Raw genomic sequence first — 22,835 nt, 5'->3', positions numbered from 1 at the left:
TTTTTGTTACACAAACAAAAAGAGCTATCAACAAAAATATATTCCATGACCAAAAAGGAGCAGGAAGAAGAAAATCTTATTTTACCTGCCCCTCCCTCAAGACAAAAATAAACAATAGAAACAGATGGTCTGCCCGATTACAGTTACTCTGTAGTCAATATAACATTAACATGAAAAGGAAACAGAAATAAATTAATTATCTGTCTCAACACTCATATACAATATAGAAACCTAACTATCAAGTTCATACAATGCAACTATTCTTTCTTTAAACTTTTTTTAAACTGAAATATGTTCAAACAGCCCTTTAAATCACCCTGTAAGGAATTCCACAACTTAACCCCAGCAACAGAAATACACATCTGTTTTAAAGTTGTTCGTGCAAATTGGTGCTTAAAATTAAATTTCCTGCGATGATCTTCATTATCAGAACTAAAAATAAACAAATCTTGCAAATTTTCTGTTAATACTTTACATCTTGCCCTGAACAGGACTGTGAGTGTCTGTAGTTAAACCATATCCTCAAGTTTCAGTAATCTTGATTCAATAAATAACCTGTTGGTATGTTCTCTATAACCCACATTATGAATAACAGTCACTGCTCTTTCCTGTAGTAAAAATAAAGGATTCATGTTGGTAGAGTATGTATTACCCCAGACTGCAGAACAGTAACTTAAATAAGGCAAAATTAGTGAGCAATATAAAATCCTCATTGCTTTATAATTTAACACATACTTAGCCTTATTCAGAACAAAAATATTCTTGCACACCTTTGATTTTACCTGAGCTATATGAGCTTTCCATGTCAATTTATCATCAATGATCACACCTAAGAACCTAAATTCTGACACTCTGTCAATTAAAACTCCTTCTAAAGAAAGTGATACATTAGCGTCCTTTCTTTGATGGCCAAAAATCATAAACTTCGTTTTGTTCAAATTTAGAGACAACTTATTTTCATCAAACCATTTTTTTCAGTTTCACTATTTCCTTTTCTATACCTTATGTTAGACTTTTTAAATCATCACCTGAACAAAAAAAGTTGTCTGCAAACAACACAAACTGTAGTGATTTTGACACTTCACATATCATTAATATATAAATTGAAAAGTTTAGGCCCAAGACTGAACCCTGTGGGACTCCACAATCAATGTTCATATGATCAAATCTATTACCAGAAAAGTGCACATATTGCTTTCTATTATCTAAATAGTTTTGTACCCAGTTTAAAACCATGCTCCTCACCCCATATGAATATAGTTTTGAAATAAGAATTTTATGTTCAATGGTATCAAACGCTTTTTTTTTTTCTTTTTAAATCAATAAAAACCCCAAATGTGTGTTTCTTGCTTTCTATTGCTGTGGTAATTTCTTCTGTTAACTTCATTAGAGCAAAGCTTGTGGACTGGTTTATTTGAAAACTACGGAAGACAAGAACGGCCACGTATTTCTTTCTTTTTTTTGTGCACTGTTATCTCATGATAATGACTTATTATTTCATTATCTCGATATAACAAAGATTGTTTTCTCGTGGTAATTGTCAAGTCTGATGTTTGCGCACTGGTTAATGTGATTGTCTTGATATCAGCCTACAAGAGCTGCCGTGGTCCTGGTAGATGCCTCCTACTGCTGCTGTTATCATTAGTCACACTTCTACTGTTATTATACACATATGATTATTGTCACATACCGTATATTTCCAAATAGTCGCCCGGTGGCAAATAGCTGCCGGGCACCTAATAGCCGCCGGGGGTTTGACCCCATTTTGGGTATTAAACGCCGGGGCGATTAATCGCCGGGGTGATTATTTCCTCATTCAGGGAGAGAGCAGCTCGCGAGAGCTGCTCTCTCCCTGCCTGCAGGGCTGTCCCTCCTTGAGGGACTGTTTGCGTTTTTACGCACGGGTCAGTGGTGAAGTGGCACATCGGACGGACAGACAGACAGCCACGTATCTAAAACAGGTAATACATCTGGGGTCCGTTTCACAAAGCAGGTTCAACAAACTCTCAGTCTAATCCTGAACTCTGAGTTGATCTACTCTGAGATAGGAAACTCTGAGTTTCCGGTTCCAGAACAGCTGATTTGAATCAGTTTAATCACCTCGGAGTAGTTTCACCAGGAGTTAAGCGCGTGCACCACGACTATAAAAAGCCAGCATCAATGGCGCCCTGATTCGACGAGTCACCATGGCAACGGGGAAGAGGAGGGCTGCGTTTCTCACCCCACTAGAATTAGAAATCTTAATGCGCTCACACAGTGAGTTTGCACACGTTTTCAAAAAGAAGTGCAACACCGCTGCAGCTACAAAAGAGAGGAAGACGGCATGGGAGAACATTGCTGCTCGGGTCAGTGCGTAAGTTTAAATGTAGTCATTTGCAATCACAATAATATTACATGGGAAAACTGCTTAATTAATTTAATTTAATTTATTTCATTTAGGTGCAATCTCGTGGGGGAGAAGCGCATTTGGCAACAGTTTAGGATGAAATATAAAAACATTGTTCAAACAGGTAAGACCTCGGCATAATCTCATGGGGGTACCTCATTTTGATCATGTTTTACATTGTAAAGTAAATATTAAGTGGCTGTTTGACTGTGCAGTTGTTTTATCCCCAACATAACGCTGTTTTCACACACATAAATGTCTTCTCATCTATATCATGTCCTGTTAAATAATTAAGCCTATTTAAACTAACACAGACTTCTACTCAGCCAACAGAAAGAAGGCAGATGCCCGTAAAACGAGCACACTTTTCTGACCGCCCTGCGTACAGTTGCCTTACTCAAGTGCTCAGCGTCTCCGACATTGTACAAAAAACTTCCATTTGCAAAGAAACGCAGCGCAACACACAATATCTGCTGGGATGTGAGAGCATGACTACGATTGGTAATGTTGCAAATGTAAGGACGGATTAGGTTGTGTATGTAGATGATGGACTGTGATGTGAAACGGTACAGCTCAAAAAGGTAATTGTCTGGAAATGCTAGAACATCTATGCACAGTCTGATAACTATCTCCCGACGAATATTTAATTCTCTGCGCAGTAATGCTGCACCTTCATCCACGGGATTGTTATCAAAAGGACATGCCATGTTAGTGAAAAAAGTCGCCACCTACTGTGCCTAATGGACTTCTAATATACTGACTCTGATTTCTTTAATGATTTTTTAAAATGACAGACGGCAGAACTAGGCTACGCCAAAACTCGCCTGCTGACTGAATGAATGAGGAAATCAAATGGAGTGTGTGGCTCTGAAAAAGGGCGGAGACAGAGAGAAACTCGAGGTCCATTGAGAAAAACCTGGTCCCGACCAGGTTAGGTTCATAGAGTCTGTTACTACGATAACTGACCGAGAGCTTAACTTACCTCTCTCTCTGAAACAGGCTAGGGTTACCCCTCTTTCTCTGGATGGAGTTACCTCCCTTTTTGAAACGGAAAACTCAAAGTTTGCCTCATTTCAGGGTTAACAGACTCTGAGTTTTCACTAAACCTGCTTTGTGAAACGGACCCCTGGCTACATCTTTCCCACATCAAATATCCGTGATCACCTACACCCGCGTGCGTAAAAGCGCACACAATTCCGTGTCCTCTCACCGCGGATGCTGTGATTTGATGGCCGGTACTCATTGTAGCCCACCCTTATAAGTCCCAATAATAATAATGATGATAATGATAATAATAATCATAATGATAATCATACTGATAATAATAATAATAATAATAATAATAATAATAAGCTACTGTGGACCTGCTTTTCAGTGAACTCCTCTGGTAATTTTTTAATTATTATTAATTTTTTAAATTTTAATTATTATTATTATCATTATTATTATTGGGTCTTATAAGAGTGGGCTACAATGAGTACCGGGCCATCAAATCACAGCATCCGTGGTGAGAGGACACGGAATTGTGTGCGCTTTTACGCATGCGGGTGTAGGTGATCACGGATATTTGATGTGGGAAAGATGTAGCCAGATGTATTACCTGTTTTAGATACGTGGCTGTCTGTCCGTCTGTCCGTCTGTAGCATGAGTCATGTGCGTCACTTCACCACCGACCCATACGTAAAAGTGCAAACAGTCCCTCAAGGAGGGACAGCCCTGCAGGCAGGGCTGTCCCTCCTTGAGGCAATGAATGAGGAAATAATCGTCCCGGCGTTTAATCGGACCAGCGTTTAATACCCAAGATGGGGTCAAACCCCCGGCTGCTATTAGGTGCCCGGTGGTTATTTGCCACCGGGCGACTATTTGGAAATATACGGTATGTGACAATAATCATATGTGTATAATAACAGTAGAAGTGTTACCAATGATAACAGCAGCAGTAGGAGGCATCTAGCAGGACCACAGCGGCTCTTGTAGGCTGAAATCAAGACGATCACATTAACCAGTGTGCAATCATCAGACTTGACAATTATCACGGGAAAACAATCTTTGTTACATCGAGATAACGAAATAATAAGTCGTTATCACGAGATAACACTGCACACACAAAAAAATACATGGCCGTTCTCGTCTTCCGTAGAAAACCAAATTGACTCTCACTTAACAATTGATTTTTTTTCAATAAGATAATCCAATTTAATTTCTCCAGCACTTTAGAAAATGGTGACAGTAATGATACCGGTCTATAATTAGTGAAACTATGTTTATCTCCTGCTTTAAAGAGTGGAATTACTTTTGCAATTTTCATTCTATTTGGAAAAATACCTGTACAAAAGGAAAGATTAAAAATGTAAGTTAAAGGTTTAATTATGCAGTCAATGTTTTTTTAACAATGATCATGTCAATCCCATCACTGCCAAAGTCTTATTTTTAAATTTCATCACAATAGAAATTATTTCACTCTCATTCATTTCTCCAAGAAATATAGATTGCAATACTTTACTTTCCCCATTCCAGCCACCTTCTGCTTGTCCATTATTATGTTGTTTAATAGTTTTCGCAAGATTCGGCCCAAAATTTACTAAAGAATTAAAGGATAACTTTAGTATTTTTCAACCTGGGCTCTATTTCCCCATGTGTATGTGTGCGTATGATTCATAGGTACAACTCGTTTTAAAATTGGTTCAGTATTGAGGGAGGCGGATGCAGCCGGCAGCCGCGAAACGAGCTAAAACGGTAGATATGGGGGCAAATGTGTCCCGTATAAGTTTGCACGTTAAAAGTGCTTTTTTCCACCACTGACCGGTTCAGATCGCCAGTGCTATCTCTGTAAACAGCATACTAAGCGTTTCCCTTACCCTTCACTTCCTCTGGGTCTCTGACGACATCTCGCAAACCTTCTGCAGCGTCTTTGGGATTGTCAAACACCTTGAACTTCCCATCTGGGTGATATACTTTTAGTCTCGCTGGAACAAGTATACGGGACATGATCTTCCTCTCCTGTAATTGTTTTCTCACCTGTCTGTATTCTGCACGCTCCTGAAACACCTGAGTTGTAAAGTCCACATCAAAATAAATCCTGCGGTCTTTCACGCAGATGTCCTTCTTGGACCAGGCAGCTTGGAGCACCATTTGCTTCATGCTGTAGTTTTGGAAACGGGCAATAATTGATCTGAGCCGCTCATTTGGGACTGGTCCTGTGTACGCGCTTGATATGGATGACTTCATTAATATCCAGTTTCTCCTGTATTATAGTCCGCACAAACTCAACAATGTTGTTTCCCTCACTTCTTTCAGGTAAGGCGTAGATTCTGAGATTATTCCTTCGATCACGTCCCTCTAGATCCTCACATTTCAATTTGTTTCTGTACATGTAGGCTGTGGATAAGCACCTGAGCTCTATTGGTCTCCGCCAAATCCACCGCCAAATATCTGGCTTAGTTGCTAAATGCCCCGCCATGCAACTAGCAATCTGCTAGTTGCTAACTTTGTCTGCTGTATAGTGGTAGATCCTGCAGACTTGGGTAATTAGAGATTTCTTTGATAAAAACGCTCCTTGCTACCTAATAAAACATGTCAATGAGAGCTGTCATACTCAACCAAAAAGTAAAGTAGTAGGCTGTAAAATAAAACAACAACAACAATAAGCTAAAAGATGCTATAACATTCTGAAGTGCTGAGCTCCAAACTCAGGTGATTATTATTTATACATTATTAGGCCCATAGAGCAAGCACACTAGAGACTTCTCCCGCTGAGCTGGCTACATCTGGTTTAGTGATCTGCTGACTTAATTTGTGATAAATTATTTTATTGTGCGACTCTTTGTGTTTGTTATCAGGCTGAATGGTTCCAATTTTGACAGTGAATCAAGTTGTTTCATGGGGTTCAAAAAATGTTTCCACAGATATACAGACATCTTTCACCCAGTAAGTCAGAAGACTATGAAGTTGTAATTCCACTGTTTGGCCACTACAAAACTTTAATTCAAAGCCTGGCACACTTTCCAATGGCCTGGTTCATCACTGTAAGCAACACCTTGCAGAGTACACAGTCAGTGGACTCAATGCTACTATGAAAATATTAATTATTGCAGGTTTAAAGGTTCTGTATACATGTATTAATCGTTGTATTGCCAATGGGTGCACAGAGTGTAATGTAAGCGAAGAACTGAGACCTTTTCTGACTTTGATAAACAACATATGAACTTTTTTCTATGTAAGGGACTCTTTCTTGGAAAACCCAAAGGATATGTTGTTTATGTGCACTCCTGAGTGCCTTACCCTTACTTCAGCTCCTCTACAGTGCTGACCATGTGCAACGCTATCTAATTAGCATAGAAATGGAGTCCACTTACATCAACAGGTGACTGGCACCCACCACAACACACAAGCAGTGTATCTACACACAAGCAGTAAATCTGTTATATATATTTTGCAGTGGTGGCCTGGAGACAGACCCTCAGTTAGCAGCTGTAGACACTTGTATTCAGCCAGCACAAGACCCTGCGCTGGTCCCAGACCACCCCATTTCGCCACCAGAAACTTTCTGTTCCTGCCTTTACAGAGGCTGTGTCTTTTGTTTTTCCAGCCCACTTCAGATGAAACCAGATCCACTTACACATTACATACGTGGGCTGCTAAACATCAAGGCTGCCAGCCTTATGCTGTGGCGCTCAGCAAGTCAGGTGGAGGTTTAAGGCCACTGGTCAGCCTGCCAATCCACTGTGACCTCTGGCAGTGGGGTTTGTACCGGCTGAATTTGACTTGCTTCAGCTGCTGACTGAAGATCCCTCTCCGGAGCTACTGTCTGCTCTTCTCCTGGCGAGGTAGTCTCTCGGTGGAAATAGGTGGAAATAGGTGGCAGGGATCGATCATTTTTAAAAGTCAAACGACGCACTGAACAAGGGATTTGACTCATTTCATAGGAACGCATAAAGAGCATGAAGAAAGCCTGTGTTAACAGAGCAAGTTGATAACAACCTTTGTGGTACTGGTTTTCTCTGACTGAGGCTTTAGGGTTTGTCGAGCTCAGGCAAAGGAAGCCAAAACATATCAAGTGGCAAGTGCTTGATTTTTCTAGATTTAACTTCATAAAATGATTCAAAGTGTTTGTCCTGCTTTCTTTTGTTAATGTGTGAGTGAGGGTTTTTTATTATGTGTGCTTCTTTTCAGTGGTGTCAACATGAAAGTCCTCATTCAGGCTTCAGGACCTGACAGTGTCAGCATATTGCCAAAAGAGGAAGGTAAACCATGATTTAATGCCACCGCTACCTATAATGATAATAATTCAAAACTGAATGTGACAGGTAAGAAAAAATATTCTATTACTTCTGGGTAGTGTTCTCCTATAGAAAAAATGTATTCAGGCCAATTTAAAGAAGTCCTGTTATGCTCATTTTTGGGGTCATATTTGTAATATGACCCCAAAAATGGAATAGATTTCAGTGCTTTAATGTTCAAAAAAGACATTATTTCTTATACTGCTAATTGCTGCAGCACCTCTGTCTGAAACACTGTTTGGGCTTATGTCCCACCTCCCCAGCAGCCCAGTCTGCTGTGATTGGTCAGCTTGCTCAGTCTGTTGGGATTGGTGAAACACTTAGAGTGTGTATCGGAAATGTCACACCCCTTACCTTATCTGATTTCACCTCCGGAGGCTGCCGCTTTCAGCAAGCAGTGGCTAAGCTAACGACGGCGGCTGCTCACCTCATCAATTTGAGTGAAGAAACACGAGCCAATAGACTACGGACCATCTTCGCAACAAAGACTGGAGCAGGACGTGTCACAGTGGTAAGTTTTTATGTTGTAGCTGTCTTATATTTCAGATGTAGCATAATTGTAATTTATCACAGTGACAACTGTATATCCGTTGACTGACTGAAGTTGTAAACATCTGCTGCAGAGTACAAAAGGTCAATATAGTCAGTTACTACATAATGTGGAAACACCATCAGCAGCACTCGGCTGTTATATGATGTGGTTTTAAGCACAACTCCTTTTTTGTTAATCTAAGCAGTCTTATCTATGATCAGACTAATGTAGCTTGTATTGGGTTATAATACCAAAGTAATTATCAATTCTGCTACTAACACATTCCCTGTTAAAACCACAATAGTTTTAACCTGTGAATTCATCAATTTTACCACAGCTGATTGAGATGACAGATTTCTGTATTATACAAAAACAAATGAATAGAAATAACTGGTTACATTCAGACTAGTCCATACCCATTGGTAGCTTTGTCACCTTCTACCTATGCCAATCCTCAATGCCTATGTGCAGTTTCATATAGATTGACCACATCAGTGAGTAGAAAAACGTGGGACAGACAGAATGACACTCTGACAGTTTCCGTGATTATGTACAACATACCATACCATGACTTAGTCATACCAAAAATTAGAAAAAAACCCAACAAAATTCGGCCACAGGGGGAGCCACAGCGATCGGTTGCATTTTAGCCATTTTTAAGCCCTTTTCTGTTGTTATAGCGCCACCCAGTTGCCAGTTAGAGTTAAATTTCTCCATTCACCTTGAGGCGTCCTGTTCTACATATCTACCAAGTTTAGTAAAAATTGATATGGCGGTTAGGCCTAGATAAGAAACCCTTGAGATGTTATACACCTTTTATGCGATGAGCCATGCCCTCCGCAATATTCATTGCCTTATAGAAGCTCAGTTTTAGTAAGTTTTCCAAATTTTGCCATGAGGGAACTTATATAACCGGAAGTTATGGGTTCTTGAGGCAAATTTGTTCCTCATGAGGAGAGGCATCTCTGTGCAAAGTGTCATGTCTCTACGACATACAGGGCATGAGATATGCCCATTCAAAGTTTGCCATTTCAGTCGGTTGCTATAGCGCCCCCTTTGGCCAATTGATGTAATATTGCTTCATTCACATCCTCACATGACCCTCTACCACTGTGCCAAATTTCACATGGATTGACTAAGTCAGTGAGGAGAAAAACATGGAACAGACACACACACACACACACACACACACACACACACACACACACACACACACACACACCCCAACAGACAGAGTTTTCGTCATTGTATAGTAAGATATCTTAGCTGTCATGTTTACTGAAACCATTCTACTAAAATGTAGCTGCATTTTATAATCCTCTTCACCTTGTGTTTGTAATCTACAGTGTGTAAAATGTATCACACTTTCACCACATCATTTATATGAAATCAAAATTTTCACAGTAAAACACATGTTGCTTCCTGGATCAGTATTTATTCTATGCAGTGATGTTGTCTCCTGAGTCTTTACTTACTTATAGAACAGTTTGCCTTGTGTCTTTTTTACCTATTAGGTTTTGGGGTAATGGACCAGGTTCCAGTTCATCCGACATGTTTGATACACCATCCGTATGACTGTTTGAATCCGTATACCCCACAGTACATCCACAACATTTACAGGTATGACTATGGACCCCTGAGGCACAGAGCTGAAGAAGAGAACGCTTTTATGACATGTAATGAGATACAACTGTGTTAACTCAATTCTGAACACTTAGGTTTTGTTATACCAAAAAAAAACACTTATAAAGAAATGACAAATAAGTCTTTTGTCCATAGCACTTTATTTTTAGCAAATGTAAAAAATGACAACTACAAGAAACTCAGTAAATAATATACAACAACACTAATAGTGTCCAATTCTTTCCATTCAGGCATCCATCCCGTCCTGTGTTGTACTCAAGATATGCCAAGAGTTTCCTGATCAGGCTGGACACTGCCATGGCCTCGTGCTGCCCCTTGGCTGAAGTGAGAGACGTGTAAAGCAACCACTTTGCCCTTTTAGTGTCCCCCATACTGGGATGCCAGGTCCTTTGGGATGGGGATTTTTTGTATCTCCTCAGCAAATGGCACTGGGTTCTCAAACACCTCCACAAAGACGAGTCTCATCAGGTCATCTACAGTCTGTAAAATACTGAATTTAAATATTGATTTTTCTTGTGTTTTTATATTAAGGGCTTCCCTGAATCCTTGTATTGTTGCCATATCTATTTCATATCTTAAATCTCATGTTATTATGTTGGTAATAAAAATAAAATTATTTACAAATTACTGTATGTAGGGTCTGTTTTTACAGCCTTTGCTGAGGGTAAAACTAAACTAAAAGAATACAGTTTTGCTTTATTTTTCCAACATAAAAAACCCTGCTAATAGGTCATTGTAGCATATACAAAAAATATGAACCTTATGAATGAGTCGCTAGTGTTACACGTTGAGTCATGGGGGTCTACTAGCTCTGCTTAAGTTTCTCCCTCTTTCTCATCCACCTCAACATGAGGTCTCGTACTTGGTTTGAAACCTATGTCCTTTATAGATGTTTGTGACAGCTGAAAGTCCAAATGGAAGAAAATATGTGTCTGTTTGTGTGTATATATTTCTGAAGCAGAAATATATATATCCTGAGGCTTTTGGGAAACAGCATTGCAGGACTGTAAAATATTTCTATATAGTATATCTCAAACACAAAACACATAGAATGTCTGTGTTACTTACCTTTGCTTCTCTGGCTGCTCTCTAAGAGTAGCCCTGTACAGCTGTGTGCTGATGGATACCATCTTTTGAGATGCCACAGACTGTGTGCCCACTGAGACAGTTTGTGAGGGTCTGTTTGTCAGCCTACAACCTGGAATTTGGATGGAGTGGAGAGGTGTTGGGCACCAGGGCCCTGCTGGGATGTACTCTCAAAGACAAAGCAAAAGTTAGTAGTTAGTTAGCTGCTTAGATCGGGCATCACACATGGAAATTAAGAAACTTTTAATATGGACAAACATCCATGGCTCTGTTAGATTCTCCACAATTCAGTCGTTACCAGTAACTTACTATAAGCTGAGTAGCAAGTTCATTTTAAAACAATAAGTGTGATTAGCCAATTAGCCAAGGCCTACAGCCAAGCACTGGGTGTACAGCCCAACGTTAGCTCCTACAGCCATCTACTCCACATTTCAACACTCCGTAGCAGCTTCCTAGTTTGTTTTTACACAACAAATTCACAACTCCTAAAGTATACTTACAGGTTGTGATCCTGAATCTCCAGATTTGCCAACAAAGTGGGAACTGCCCCGTCTTTCAAGAATAACTGCTGTGAAAATCCAGCAGTAATCTGTTTGCAGTTTGTGAAGCAGTCCTTAGGAAAACAGAGGGAACACAGTAAAATGTCTGGGTTGTATTGCTGATGAATGTATCGAAAAATAAATTCCAACCACTTATTCTTCGTCCCTTCTTCCTTTGGCAGTCCAAACAAGGTTAATTTGAGGTCATACTTACAAAAGCAGTGTCTCCTAGACATGGCGTCTCCTCAACAGCTCACCAACAGCTCAAACTCTTTGCAGCCTCCGCTCCAGCTCTGCTCAGAGCAGGTTTGTTTGGGGGTGCGGCTCAGTGGCCTGTAGGCGGGCGTTGTGTGCATAGATAATGTATCACATAGTGATGCAACGAAGTTACGGAAGTAAAGGCAGGAATGCAAACGAGCCGTTTCAGGCAGCTGAGGAGCTGTGTGTCTGTGGGGAGACAGAACTCCCTTTAGACTGGACTTTGGTCTTTTTTTACTTAGCAGACCTCATAAAGGCATAGAAATGCTATATAACACCCTAAAGAAGAGGGAAAACCCCAAAAAGCATAATAGGTCCTCTTTAAGAAGAGCCCCAGGAGCATGGGCCCCAGGTTAAGTTTATTACAGGGCACCGGGGCCCTATTTCAGAAAGCAGGCTTAATAAACTCTGAGCCAAATCCCGATCTCCGGGTTAAATGAGCCTGAGCTGGGAAACTCTGAGTTTTCAGTTCCAAAACAGCCGATCAGAATTAACTCATTCAACTCTGAGTATGTTCCGCCTGAGGGAAGCACGTTCACATCGAGCACCAAAAGACTATCAGTGGAGTGCAGATGACATCATACTCAGCATCAGAAAACAGAAAGCCACTTGTTTCTTCCCAACTGAATCAGAGATTTTAATGACCGTGAATGAAGACATGAAAAGAAAAAAAAAATCGATTACCAGCTGCAGCTAAACAGCATGAGGTGTGATGGAAAAGACTGCAGAGCGTGTTCATAGGTAATGTGAAGTGATATTATGTATTGCAATGCATTAATGCGTCTAATATACAGAAAATATATCAACATTTTTATATCTTAACACTTAATATATTTTAATACAATTAGCTATATCCTCTTATTCAGCTGTAATCTGATGGGGCCAAAACACACTGGGCAGAAGTTCAAAATCAAACACAAAAGTATTGTACAGACTGGTAAAAATTTTGCTTATACTTATGTCATTCTGTTAGTATTAGGCTGAGGTTAATTAAATTGCTGAATTGCTGTGAAAAGACTTCCTATTCACGTAATCTCTTTTATTCTCAGATGGAGCTATTATAGGATGCAGAGTCCCATAAATGAGCCAATTACACTGCGGAATCTTTGAATATATGAAAAGTATTCATGAATCATTGCAATATGTGTCCACGTAGATTCATTTCTTATTAACACTGACAAAACTGCAGTTCTGTGGAATTCCACTTTTTTAAAGATTATTTTTTGGGCTTTTGTGCCTTTAATGGTGGGACAGCATAATATTAGGGGGGAGAGAAAGAGGGAGGGAACAACACGCAGCAGAAGGCTGCAGGCTGGGTTTGAACCCGCAGTCGCTGCAACAAGGACTGAGCATCCAATCACGGGACCTCCACTCCATCCACTAAGCCACTGATGCCACGTGGCACTTATTTTGATAACTGATTCTGATTTATGCCCAGGGTAAACTATAAAAATGGGCAAAAGCCAGAGTCACTTTTCTTACGGCCCAACAAACCGCTGTCTTGCTGATGTGTTCAGTGTGTCACAGCCCGGTTCTGAAGCAGCGACAAAGATGGGAGGCGAGACGAGTTTTACCATGCAAAAAATAATGTATTTATTTACAAAAATAATCAAACTAAGGTAAACGTGAAAGTCAGTAATCAGTAGTGTCAGCATGTGTGGATGTGTGGAAATGTATGGAGAAAACAACAAAACAAACAGCAGCAGCAGCAGCAGCAGCCCGCTGCTCCGACCAGACCAGCAAGAGGTGACAGGCAGGATGGGAGCTTTTAAGAGCCCACACAGGTGTGGCTCATCAGGCTGATGAGCCCATCAGCTGATCAAGCTGGCGACACCCTCCGCCCTGCTTCCTGCAAGAGAGAAAACACAGCAGAAAAGGGCAGGGACAACTAGTGGAGCGGAGGGGTTGTCACACCCCCTCCCCATAAAAACGGGGTTCCCACTGGAACACCGAACGGGCACAACTACACTCCAAACACCAAAAAACATACAACCAACATTACATGTACGTGAATTCTTCTCAACTTTAAACAAATTCCATACTGACCAATTTCATCGCCTCCCCCAGTCAGCCAACCAACCCCCACTCTGCAACTCAGCAACTCTGGCACCTGGAGAAGCATTTAAGAGTAACAGCAAGGAAGAAAGACCTAGATGCCAGTAAATGGCACAGAAGTCAGTAAGAGCAAGGCGCTCTGGATAAAGCATCAGCCACAATGTTACCAGTTCCTTTTATGTGGTGGATATCTAAACAGTAAGGTTGCAAAAACAAAACCCATCGCATCAATCTGCGGTTCGGACACTGTAAAGAATGCAAGAAGGTTATCGGATTATGGTCCGTGTAGACCACCAGAGGAACACTGCCAGAATCAAGGTACACGTCAAAATGTTGCAAAGCCCAAATGAGTGCAAGTGTCTCCTTTTCAATAACAGAGTAGTTCAACTGAAACGAGTTAAACTTTTTGGAGTAGAAACTCACGGGTCGGTCCACACCATCATCGTCACTCTGAAACAACACCGCACCTGCACCTACATCACTCGCATCCACATGCAGTTGAAAAGGACGGTCCAGGCAGGGAGCTGCAAGAACAGGAGGGGAACAGAGAACAGATTTAACATTATCAAATGCTTGCTGACAAGAGGGTGATCAGACATACTTTGCTTTTCCCTTCAGCAAATCCGTCAGGGGAGCTACCACAGTCGAAAAGTTTTTACAAAAACTGCAGTAGTACCCCACAAAACCCAGAAAATGCTGAAGTGCCTTTTTAGTTACTGGCACTGGATACTGCCCGATCGCAGACACTTTGGCCTGCACCGGCCGCACGCTCCCCTGCCCCACTACCTTACCCAGGTATGTGATGGTGTCCTTGGCAAACTCACACTTTGCTAGGTTAACGGTCAGGCTTGCATCAGCTAGACGATCAAACAGCTTTTTAATACGGACCAGATGTTCTTCCCATGTATCACTGTAGATAACAACGTCGTCTAAGTAAACGGCACAACCCTCCAACCCAGACACAACTATGTTCATGAGGCGCTGGAACATTGCCGGTGCGTTACGCAACCTGAAACTCATCACTGTATATGAAAACAAACCCGAAGGAGTTATAAAAGCAGAAATCTCTCTAGCTCTCTCGGACAGTGGCACTTGCCAATAACCCTTTAATAAATCAAACTTATTCACAAACTGAGCTGAACCGACCTGATAGACGCAATCTTCCATGCGCGGCAGTGGATAAGCGTCCGGTTTAGTGACCCCGTTTACCTTCCGATAGTCTGTGCAAAACTTGGACTCTTATCAGACTTGTCTACCAGTAAACAAAGTGACGCCCAGCTAGATGACGAGGGTTCGGCAATACCATTATCAAACATGTACTGTATCTCTCTGTCCATCACCTTACACTTCTCTTCTGACACCCAGTAGAAACGCTGGCGGATTGGCTGCGCCTCACCTACATCAATGTCATGCTCGATTAAGTGTGTTCGACTTGGCACATCACCAAACACACACAGGTAACTATTAATCAGAGCAGACAACTCAGCGCCCCTCTCCTCAGACAGGTGACCAAACAAAGACTCCAGACTTTTCAGGGTTCAGAGTCCTTTAGCCTGCCACGCAGCAAACTCTCGTCAGGTGAAGTAACCCCATCGTCCTCCGGTACAGACAGAAAAACAGAACCTCCCACTGCAGCGGCCGCAGACACAGACTTAACAGACTCTTTCTGCTCCTCACCACTAACTGCAGAGACCTGTGGCTTCCGAGTGTAATAAGGTTTCAGCAAATTTACATGGCAAAGTTGGGTTGATTTCCTACACCTCGGTGTCGACAGTAGGTAATTTTGGTCTGACAGCTGACGTAGAACTGTAAACAGGCCAGTAAACTTTGCTTGAAAAGGAAAGCTGACGATCGGCAACAACGCAAGCACCTGATCGCCAGGGCTAAACCGCCGCTGCTCAGCTTTGCGGTCATAAAGACGCTTCATTTTCCCCTGGGAAAAGGCTAACTTCTCTTTAGCCATCTCCCTAGCAGCATACAACCGGTGCCTGAATCCGTTAACATAATCAATCAAATTACCAGGAGGTTCTGATTTCCCCACAGCATCCTGCAACAGAGTGAGCGGCCCACGCACTGTGTGTCCAAAAACAAGCTCATTTAGACTAAACCCGATGCTTTCCTGCGGCAGCTAATAGAAGCCACAGCAGACCTTCCTCCCAGTCTTGGTTTAGTTCAACACAGTAGCCACGCAACAGAGACTTCAGGGTCTGGTGAAATCTTTCCAGAGCCCCTTGACTCTGAGCATGGTATGCGGAAGCCTGGTTATGTTTAACATGCAACTGTTTGAGAGATGAAAAGTTTGAGCCCTGATCACTCTGAATTACTTTTGGGATGCCAACGATGGAAATGAACTGCGTCAGAGCCTTCACCACAGACCTAGCATTAATGGTACGTAACGGATATGCAGCTGGATACCTTGTTCTCTGACACATTACTGTCAGCAAATAGTTGCTACCAGACTTAGAACGAGGTAATGGACCAACACAGTCAATGATCAGATGTTCAAATGGTTGCACTATTGCTGGGATAGGACACAGAGGAGCTGGTTTAATACTCTGGTTTGGCTTTACTGTCATCTGACATGTATGACATGTTTTAATGTACCTGGACACATCCCTCTTTAACTGAGGCCAGAAAAAATACCGCAGAATGTACTCATAAGTTTTGCGGACCCCCAAATGTCCAGACTGATCATGAGAAGCCCTCAGCACTTCACCGCAAAACTTGGAAGGAACAACAATTTGCCAAACTGGGTCACCAACAAAATTTTCCCCATGCAGCAACCATTTCCTCACCAACAACCCATCCTGCAGCAAGTAACCACTTGCAGCACTCTTTGCCTCCTCCACAGCGAGAACTCGGCCAAACAGCTGGCTCAGAGAGGAATCTGCTCTCTGCTCCGCCACCAGGTCACTGCAAGAAACAGACAAAAGAAAATCAGGGATGTCCACAGAAAAGACCTCACTCTGCCCTGCTCCACCCCCCTCAAGTCCAGGCTCAGACTCTGACTCTGCCTCAGCACGGCACATAGCCCGTGTCACCGCACAGGCCATAAAAACCCCAGGAAAACACTGAGCACTCTCGTCTGGTTTTCCTGTAACAGCAGGTGAAGAAGTTACTATGGGTGGAGGTGGGGGACCATCAGCCCATACACGGCTACCAGCCAGGTCGTTACCTAGAATGATGTCCACACCTTCAGTTGGCAGTGCAGGGCGCACGCCCAGGGCGACCTCACCCTGAACCAACCCACAGTTCAGCACCAGTCGATGCAGTGGAACCGGCAACAACGTTAACCCCATTCCCTGCATCAGAACAAAGTCTCCAGTATTAGTTTCCGCGGAAAAAGGCAACACAGAGCTCACAATGTATGAATCAAAAGCTCCAGTATCTCTCAGAATTTTTACCGGCACAGTGGCATCACTCCCCACCAGTGACACACAGCCATCCGACACAAAAGCTGAGAAATCTGCCTCATCCAAACTGCGCTTCACTCCAGCTTCCACTTGCTGAGAGGAAGAAATGACAGGACCAACACGCTTAACAGAGGCAGCGAACGCAGCAGATTTAACCTGGGCACCACTATTCCCAAGTTTAGGACACTCAGCTTTCCAATGTCCCCTGCCTTTGCAGTAGTGGCATGTGTCAGTTGAGTCAAACTGTACCTGACCCCGCGCAACCCGTTCTGGCCTAATGCTACCCCGGTGAGGACTGACTCTTTCCTCCCCCTTAACATGACCTGTCACCTGAACATTACCATCTGCCCAGTAACCAAAATCATCCCAAGAGTGGTGCTCACAGCCACCCCTGTGCGTAAGCACATACTCATCCGCCAATTTAGCGGCCTCTGCAGCAGTCTTCACCTTATGTTCACTGATGTAAACAGCAATGTGACGGGGAACAGAGTTCTTAAACTGCTCTAAAACAACCAGATCACACAGGTCATCAAAAGTGTCGACCTTTAGGGAACCACACCACCGACTGAACTGAGTCACCAGCTCCCTGGCGAACTCAACATGAGTCTGCTCACCAGACTTTTCACAGGTCCGAAACCTCTGTCGGTATGCCTCCGGCACCAGCTCATAGGCTCTCAAAACAGCAGCCTTGACAGTGATATAAACCCTACTTTCAGCTACTGTGAGAGCAGCGTAGGCCTCTTGTGCTTTACCTGTTAGCACACACTGTAAAAGTAACGTGCAGTCTGAATCTGACCACTCCCTATTCCCGGCAACACGCTCAAAGAGGGAGAAAAAGGTGTCTGGATCCCGCTCACAAAACTGAGGAACTAGGCGCAGATTACTGGCAACATCAAAAGAACCACACGATCTACTAGAAGAAGCAACAGAAGCATGGCCCGCACCAGAGCCACCTGAGCTCAGCCTACGCTCCTCCACCTCCACTTCAAGCCTTTGAAGTTCTGCCTCACGCCTCAATTTCTCCACAGCCAACTTCCCCATCTCAGTCTGCAGCAGAAGCAGTTCCCGCCTCTGTTCAAAAGTTAATCCAGCATCAACAGACACATCAACAGGGTCCAGCACAGGACAGACAGCATGCAATTTACCAGGTTTGACAACACCCAACTCAGTCAGATTAGCTTTAACAATAGCTTTAATGCTATTTTTACGCTTATCACCAACATCCAATTTGAAATGCTCAGCGATTTTAAGCAACTGATGACGCGTACAACGCTCCAAAACCTCCTCGGACGGTGCTCTCAAAAAATCCTCCACACTAGCCATGGTTAGCAAATAGCACCATCTACCTGTCCAGAACGCACAGACTACACAAACCAATTGGTTTGTGACAAAACCAGATCGCAATAGCACACTGAGCTCACGCAGCCCCCACACAACCAAAACGCCACCGTAGCCCCGTCCCTTTAACTGCCTAACCAGAATCTAGCTAAGCTCTCCCCTAGTCTTCAGGTGTGGTGGTGGGTTTTTATGCACTAAAGCCCGTCAGCCCGGCAAAGCAACCATAGAATGGCGACTCGCCTGCAGCTCTGGATGTGCTCCCGAGACAATTTGCTCCAGCCACATTCACGCCACACTAACACCCCCCAAACGAACTCCAAAGGGAACTCGCTCTTAAGCCTTACAGGGACAGAACAACAGCAACTTACTACGGCCGTGCACAGGACCAAACAAACTCAGCGCACAAAAAAACAAAACCAAAAAAAAACAACACAGCCTGGCGACAAAACACTCTCCTCAGAACAAACAGACTTATTATCGCTGCTTAACCAAAATGACAAACAGACTTACCATGCTTGTCAAACATCTCCCAAACAAAACACAGACTGCGCAACTCATTCACAAAAACGAGGTGCATCACTTACTACAGCTACAGCTGATCTCTGACGTCACTGAGGTTGGACGAGCCCCCATTTGTCACAGCCCGGCTCTGAAGCAGCGACAAAGATGGGAGACAAGACGAGTTTTACCATGCAAAAAATAATGTATTTATTTACAAAAATAATCAAACTAAGGTAAACGTGAAAGTCAGTAATCAGTAGTGTCAGCATGTGTGGATGTGTGGAAATGTATGGAGAAACAACAAAACAGCGGTGGCGGCGGCGGCGGCAGCAGCCCGAAGCTCTGACCAGACCAGCAAGAGGGAGATGACAGGCAGGATGGGAGCTCTTAAGAGCCCACACAGGTGTGGCTCATCAGGCTGATGAGCCCATCAGCTGATCAAGCTGGCGACACCCTCCGCCCTGCTTCCTGCAAGAGAGAAAACACAGCAGAAAAGGGCAGGGACAACTAGTGGAGCGGAGGGGTCATCACAAGTGTCTCTGATGTTATAACGAACACTGTCGCTGCTGAAAAATCAAACGGCAATGCATAAAATTTGCTCTGATGATAACGCAAATCCACGATGTGTAATATTTGATATATATTGGTGGAACAGATTGTTAGATAAATGATAGACTGTGAGGCGAAACAGTAAATTTCATATAGACACTCCTCCGGGGAGACATCCAAACGGGGTCCAATCTCCTTACGCGACAGTCTCTGAATAAACTGTGCCTCAGTGTCTACGACTTTATGCACTAAAGGGCACACCCTGTTTGTCCTTCTTGCTATACGCTCAGCAGGTGATCAACCTCAGGCTTAGCAAACCTGCGAGCCAGCAGCAGCCATAGTAACTAACTCAGGGTTACGCTGAAATCCCTCATCTCAGGTTAACATACTCTGAGTTTTCACGAATCCTCGTTTCTGAAATAGGGCCCAGCTGTTAGCAGTGTATCTAGTCTCTCAGAGGGCATTAACAAAGACATGAAATAACCCCAGCCTTATCCTTTAACTTCCTCTCAGGTCAACCAGAGGTGAAGAGTAGCAATGTGACATCTGGACCCTCTGGCTATTACTACCATGGTATGTGGCGAGCACTAGGAGGCACCACAGTTCATCAATTCAACACCTCTGCCATCAGTCAGTGTCTGAAAGGCAAGGTGGTCCACATGTATGGAGACTCCACCATCAGGCAGTGGTTTGAATACCTCAGCGCCATACTACCAGGTAGCTGATCCACAGGATTTCTGGCAACAGTTTGATTTTGTTCACACTGTTCACACTAATCTGTTCCCTCTCATACTTTTAGATCTTAAGGAGTTCAACCTGCACAGCCCGAGGCAAGTTGGACCTTTCATGGCCTTACACTATGCAAACAACATCTTGGTGACATTCCGCTGCCACGGACCTCCTATCCGTTTTTACATGGTCCACACCAGCGAGCTTCGTTACATTGCTAATGAACTAGATGGTGTAAATGGAGGCATCAATACTATTGTAGTTTTTGGCATCTGGTCTCACTTCAGCACTTTCCCCATGGAGGTCTACATCAGTCGGCTGCGGAGCATCCGCGGGGCGGTTGTGAGGCTGCTGGACAGGGCTCCAGGCACGCTGGTTGTTATCCGGACAGGAAACCCCAAAGTTTTAAAGGGACTTTATGAAACATTAACCAACAGTGACTGGTACACTCTGCAGCATGATAAGGTGCTCAGACTCATGTTCAAAGGACTGAATGTTCATCTGATCGATGCCTGGGAGATGGTCGTGGCCCACCACCTGCCACACAGCCTCCACCCACAACCTCCCATTGTTAAGAATATGATTGACCTTCTCTTGTCTTACATATGCCCTTAAAAGAACGGCTAGATGTGTGTTTGTTGGGGGAGAGGTGTGGCTATTAAAGCACATGCTGAGTTTACATGTTATGTCTGTTTCCTCCTCAGACTGTGTTTAAACATAGTGACTGGCTGCAGTATAGGTCATAAACCCCACCCACTCCATGATGGGACATGGGCCTAAGAGGTATCTACTGTTTCCTCTTCATACCCTTTTGTTACTGTGTTACATTATATTTTATTTAAAGGCGCTGTATGTAAAAATGTGGCCAAAACGGTTACTGCACTCAAATTCAAAATACTGCCGCGAGTCGTGTCCGCCCCCCCTCCCCTACAGATTCGAGGTTGCTGGACAGCGGCACACTGGAGACTGATTTGTTTGCCCACGGGCGGCTGCCGTGGCAGGGCCGCGTCACCGCATCCTTGATCTGCAGTTTTCCAGCGAACCATTCGAGCAAGTCCGGCTTCTCTGCTGCTAACGCTGCTGCCGGAATACAGCTGAGGAGGAGCCGGCAGCTAATGCTATGTACTGGGACACTGCTAATGCTGCTAAGTTGGTCTTATGACCTTAGATTCTGTTCTGTCTATGACCTTTTATTTTAGTTTGGTCTTCACTGATGTTTTGTTTTGTTCTACACATGGTCTTTAGGACCCCACACTGTGCATATTTTTCTTTTGCCATTTTATTTAAATTGGTCTTAAAACCTTATTTATTTTTGTTCAGTCTGATGACCTTTTATTTTGTTGTTATTTCAGTTGGTCCTTGTTGGCCTGTTATGTTCAAAATATAGACACCTATGGTCTGAAGAACCATGCACTTTTTTCAGCCTTCCTGTCTGGCATATAACCATTATTTCTGTTGTCACAGCTTACTTCATTTCTGGCTTTTATAATATTTGGTGGTTAGACCTCAACATGTTTCCCTACTGCCTCTTTCCTTTGCAATGCTTATTTTGTATCTGTTATCAGTGACTAATTAGTGGCTCCCTAGCTGTCATTCCAGACTTATTCCTACCACAGATTTCTCATCGGAGTTGTACTATCTCATTCAGGGCTTATTTCATTCATACAGTGGTGGAAAAGTTTTCGGACACCCTTAAAATTTTACACAATCTCAAATATTATCATGAAATATTTGTGGAAAAATCTTTTTTGTGTTTCAAAAGGTGTGGCTACATTAGACAGATACAAACAAATACAAATTATATTTTTTTGTTTATTGTTTACAAGAAAAACTAACAAAACTAAATTCTTGACAGTTTCAATGTCAGTTCTCAACATTGTCGGTATCAAAGTCAACAAATAACAGAGAATGTGTTCAAAACTGAACAAAAAATAAATAAACCATCACATCATCAAATTAATATTTAGTAGTCCTGCCATTGGCACGTAGTAGAGCTCTAATCCTGGCTGGCATGTTCCCCACGAGCCTTTCACACTGTTGAGGGGTAATCTTGTCCCATTCTTCTTGAATTACTGCTTTTAATTCTTCTAAATTCTTTGGTTTATGCTTTGAAACAGACCTTTTGATAATCCACCACAGATTTTCAATGGGGCTCATGTCCAGGGATTGAGCTGGCCACTCTAAGACCTGGATACTGTGCTCCTGCAGCCAAGTTCTACTGGCCTTGGATGTGTGGCAAGGGGCATTATCTTGTTGAAACATCCAGTTTTTACCTCGACGGAACAGTGCACGCGCAGAAGGGAGCATGTGGGTTTCGAGAATGGTACAATACTTGGTAGAGTTCAATGTGCCATCACAGACAGTGAGATGACCAACACCAGCAGCACTCATGCATCCCCAAACCATGATACTGCCTCCACCATGCTTGACAGTAGGTACTGTACATGCTGGAGATAATGCTTCGCCTGGCCTTCTGCGTACCCTCACATTAGTAGGAGGAAGATAAAGCTGGAAACTGGACTCATC

General features: G+C 43.0%; 1 protein-coding gene across 3 annotated transcripts in view; it reads left to right on the top strand.

Moving 5' to 3' along the window:
* The window catches only part of LOC117249642 (NXPE family member 3-like), a 28,231-nt gene extending 6,379 nt beyond the window's left edge, over positions 1-21,852 (top strand). For 2 of the 3 annotated variants that reach the window (XM_078165345.1, XM_078165344.1), the window contains 3 exons: positions 7,559-7,629; positions 20,094-20,297; positions 20,380-21,851. In XM_078165345.1, the coding sequence (XP_078021471.1) occupies positions 7,559-7,629; positions 20,094-20,297; positions 20,380-20,924 (820 nt within the window). In that variant the 3' untranslated portion in view covers positions 20,925-21,851. Of the gene's footprint in view, positions 1-7,558; positions 7,630-20,093; positions 20,298-20,379 lie in introns of all 3 variants that reach the window. The other variant, XM_078165346.1, reaches the window with a different exon arrangement.
* Positions 21,853-22,835: the final 983 nt, after the last annotated feature.

The sequence above is a fragment of the Epinephelus lanceolatus genome, chromosome 23, assembly GCF_041903045.1.
Source record: "Epinephelus lanceolatus isolate andai-2023 chromosome 23, ASM4190304v1, whole genome shotgun sequence".
NCBI lineage: Eukaryota > Metazoa > Chordata > Actinopteri > Perciformes > Serranidae > Epinephelus > Epinephelus lanceolatus.
This window is presented reverse-complemented; position numbering and strand designations above follow the sequence as displayed.